Source organism: Chrysochloris asiatica, unplaced genomic scaffold, assembly GCF_000296735.1.
Source record: "Chrysochloris asiatica unplaced genomic scaffold, ChrAsi1.0 scaffold00209, whole genome shotgun sequence".
NCBI classification, from domain to species: domain Eukaryota; kingdom Metazoa; phylum Chordata; class Mammalia; order Afrosoricida; family Chrysochloridae; genus Chrysochloris; species Chrysochloris asiatica.
Window position 1 is genome coordinate 2875444 of NW_006408727.1, and position 4279 is coordinate 2879722.

The 4279-nt window shown below is 40.3% G+C and overlaps 1 protein-coding gene across 1 annotated transcript in view; it reads left to right on the top strand.

The window, feature by feature from the left end:
* CORIN (corin, serine peptidase) overlaps positions 1-4279 on the top strand; it is a 342333-nt gene that overhangs the window by 326712 nt on the left and 11342 nt on the right. The window contains exon 18 of the mRNA XM_006872676.1: positions 3735-4006. Within this exon, the coding sequence (XP_006872738.1) occupies positions 3735-4006 (272 nt within the window). The remainder of the gene's footprint in view (positions 1-3734; positions 4007-4279) is intronic.

The following is a 4279-nucleotide window of genomic DNA, read 5'->3' on the forward strand; positions in this document are numbered from 1 at the left end:
GAATGGACTCTACAGCACTTAACAACAATGCACACACACACACACATACTCACACACACACACACACACATACACATATATATGTTATTATTATTGTAAAGTGACATTAAGTTGGTTTTGACTCATAAAAATCCTGTATTTCCAAGGAATGACTGATGGATTTGAACTGCTGACCTTGTGATTAGCAGTCCAGTGCGTGTGCATATATATATATATATTTGGTAATGTGGAAGGTCAGAGAAAAAGAGGAAGATCCCCAGTGAGATGGCAGCATCAATGGACTCAAGCATGACATGTGAGGTTGGCCCAGGACCGGGCAGTGTTTCATTCTGTTGTGCATAGGGTCACTATGAGTTGGGCACCTAACAAAAACATAGCTGTAAAATTGTTTTTATTTAAGATGGAAAAAAGGATAGATGTATGATGTTAGGGCATGGGTATTTGTTCAGGGACCCAGGATTCTAAAGTAAAGTACTAAATCCTGTGCTGCCTTATCTTCTCTCTCTCTCCACATTTCTTGAACAAGACACATGTTGAGAGGTCAAGACCAGGTCAATGAACTTTTGTTATTTCCCGGAGGCTTTTGCTTACCCTTACAGCCTTCTGAAACCCGGTTGAGATGTGCAGAGGAGACTTATAGTCGATTCTGGCTCAAGTAACCAACAATTGTAACAACAAGTTGACTGCTGGCTTGGGTACCTTCCTTTCTAACTCTGGAAATCTCACCTTTTGAATCTTTGCCTTACTTATGCTTTAAAAATGAATCACCATTGATAGGCGGGAGTGGATGGTTTTTTCCTGAAACTCCCTAGGGAACTCTTAAAAATACTGATTTGTAGGCTCCAGCCCAAGAGATTCTGCTTCAGTTGGTCTGAGGTGATGCCAAAGAATCAGTATTTCAAAAGCTCCCCCAGATGATTCTGATGTTCAGCCCATGTTGGGAAAACAAAAACAAAAAATAATCAAATTTACTGATTTAGTTTCTTTCAAGGTTGGGTAGCTCCTAAGCGGGAACAGTACTTATTACGACACAATAGCTGTGCTCTGAACACTGTGGTGCAATACATGGCCACACCTTTGATCCTGAGCCACTCTGGAGGCAGAGGATCTATGAATGGGACAGAGATTGGAAAGGTTAAGGAAGAACTCTCTTTGTCTAGATGGCTGACATCTGCCACTAATAAATGTTTTATAACAACATCCATTGCACCATCTTTAAACAAATACTTGTTGAGGACTACATGCTAACTATGGTTCTGTTGTTGGTGTTTGCCATTGAGTCAATTCCTATTCATAGCAACCTCGTGATACAAAGTAGAGCTGCCTTGTACAGTTTTCTTGGCTGTAATCTTTATGAAATCAGATAGCCAGGTGAGTTTGGATCTGTTGAGGATCGCTAGGTGAGTTTGAACCTACAACCTTTAAGTTCGCATCTGAGAGCGCTTATATACTGCATCCCCTGGCTCCTTAAGTACTGTTCTAGACCCTGTGAATACAGCAGTGAACAAGACCAGCAAAACCCCTTCCCTTGTAGAACTGACATTTTGGTCAGGAGATAGATTAGACAAGTAGACAACGCATCAATGTTCAATAAGTGCTATAAGAAGAAAATTAAATTCAAGCCGGGTCAAGAGTAGACAGTGATGTGGGTAGGGTGAGGGTTACACAGGGTTGTCAGAAAGGAGTGCTTTGATGAAGTGATGTGTAAGCTGAGATCAGGATGAAGAGAAAGGATAAAAGTGAGAGCTGGGAGAACAGAGAGAGGCTATCTCTTGAACTGAGGATATCCTTGGCATGATCAAGGCTAGAAAGACAGTCCCTGGAATTGAACAGATAAAATCATATAGGCCCTTGGAGGTAATAGTGATGACTCTGGAATTTGTCTCAATTGTGAAACAAAGCCATTGGAGAATTGTGAGCAGGAGATGGACTTGATTTTAATTTCATTTTCTAAAAGATCATTCTGACTACTGTGGGAAATATAGGCTGCAGGGGGCTAAGAGTCAAAGAAGACCCCAATTTAAAATGCCACTGCAGTGCTCCAAGTAGAGAAGAGTGCCTCAGATTAGAATTGTCATGGTGGAGGAAGGAGGAATGACAAGATTCAGGATAGATTGGGAAATAAGGTGATGGTGATTTGCTGATGCACTCAATGTGTGTAAGAGAAAAATAAGATTCAACTGGGTAACTGGTGTGCAAATTAGAGTGGGGTCAAGTGTGTAGAGCAAAGAGGAGGGGAATCAAGCATTCTCTTTGGAATGAGAAAGCAAGAATATTTTAGAATATACAGAGCTCCGTTGCCTGTGTTTGGATCATTGTCCCTCACTTAAAAACTGTATAAACATCATAATATTTTTAACTTCTTTGTGTTTTAATTTATTTATATGTAAAATATAGATGAAAACATTTGCTACCTCATAGACTGGTTATGAAGTCCTGGTGTGGTGTTATAGGATAAGCACTGGATAACCACAAGGTCGGCAGTTCAAACCCACCAACTACTCCTAAGAAACTATACAGTGTCACTATGACTCTGAACCAAGTCAATGGCAGTTAATATACATAAACTTTAACAGGAAGGGTGGTTATAGTTATTGAAAATATTCAAAATTAATTTAGAATATTTAGAACATTGCCACATACATGGTAAACACTCAATAAATTGTAGCTATTATCTAACTTCCAAGTGAGTATGTTGAATAAACTTTTGGTCATACAAGTCTGTAACTTAGGAGAGAGAATGAACCAGGAGAGATACATATGAATGTCCTGATTATATTTAAAGCCACTGACTGGTTGAAATCATGAGAAGAATGAGGGTAGAGCCAGAGGACATTTCAACATAGGCTTTGAGATCAAAGTAGGGAGAACTGAAAAAGAAGACTGAGAGGGATTAGCCTATGAATCAGAGGAAGATCTGGAGTGTGGGGATTCAGGAAGCCAGGTGATGAAGGTGTTTTAAGGTAAGAATTGTCTAGAATATTATTGGCAGGTACTTAAAAACATTGAAGGCTGAGCCTTACCAGGAGAATTGGTAAAACTTGGGGGTTGTGGATGACTTTTTAAGTCTCTGTCTTGAAATTTTCAGAAGACTCTTCCCAAAGCTTGCCATTTCTCTCAGGCCCTAGACCCGTCTTGGAGGGATCATTTAGCCTTGACTTTTATTCTTATTTTCCCCCTTCTATCTCTTCCACCAGTTTTTTTTCATTATCTTTATCCTTAAATCAAACAAGTTACTACTCTTCCTGGCTTTAAAAATGAACAAGTTGTATGTTTGAGAACAGTTACATTGAAGATGCATGAGCTAGGCTAAGTAAGTAATGGACTGCTAACAACAAGATCAGCAGTTCCTTGGAAACCCTATACAGGGCTGCTGTGAGTTAGACCCAACTGGACGACATTTAACAATAACTGCTCGTCATTTAGTCCAATACACCATAAATGTTTCTAAAGCAAGTAGGTTGTTGTTGTTGTTGTTGTTCAGAGTCATTGAAACAGTTCTGACTCACAGTGACCCTGGATATCCTTTCCAAGGAGCAGTTGGTGGGTTTGAACCACTCACCTTGCAGTTAGCAGTCCAGTGCTTATCCTGCAGTGCCACACCCACCGGGACTCCATATTCATATTCAATAAATGCAATGCAAAATCAGATAAAATAATAAACAAAATCCCATGTGAATCTTGAAAGAGAAATCTGTGTGAAGATGCCAATAACTCTTGAAATGTTATTTCAGGAGAGAAAATGCTGCAGTTTGGAATGTGGTGTTGGGCATCAACAATCTAGACCACCCATCGATGTTCATGCAGATGTACCATGTGAAGACCATCATCTTGCACCCTCGCTATAGTCGAGCAGTGGTGGACTATGACATCAGTATAGTTGAACTGAGTGAAGACATCAATGAGACAAGCTATGTCCGTCCCGTCTGCTTACCCGGCTCAGAGCAGTCGGTAGAACCTGATACATACTGCTATATTACAGGCTGGGGGCACATGGGCAACAAAAGTAAGCCAGGATCCTCAAGTTCACTTGCCTTTCAGCTTCGAACTGAAAAATCCTATAGCTCCCTAGCCTTTGGCCATGGTTACAAATAGGAAATACTTGGTGTATGTGTCATACTCTCCCTTCCACATAAATCATAGACATCAATAAATGATCATGTCATTTATGCCTGCTGATCCCAGATGTAACCTCAAAAAGCTTTCTGTAGGCAATCACTACCTATGATTTGGAGTTGCCATGCAAGATGAGACCTGTCAGTCACTCCTGCTTTGTTGT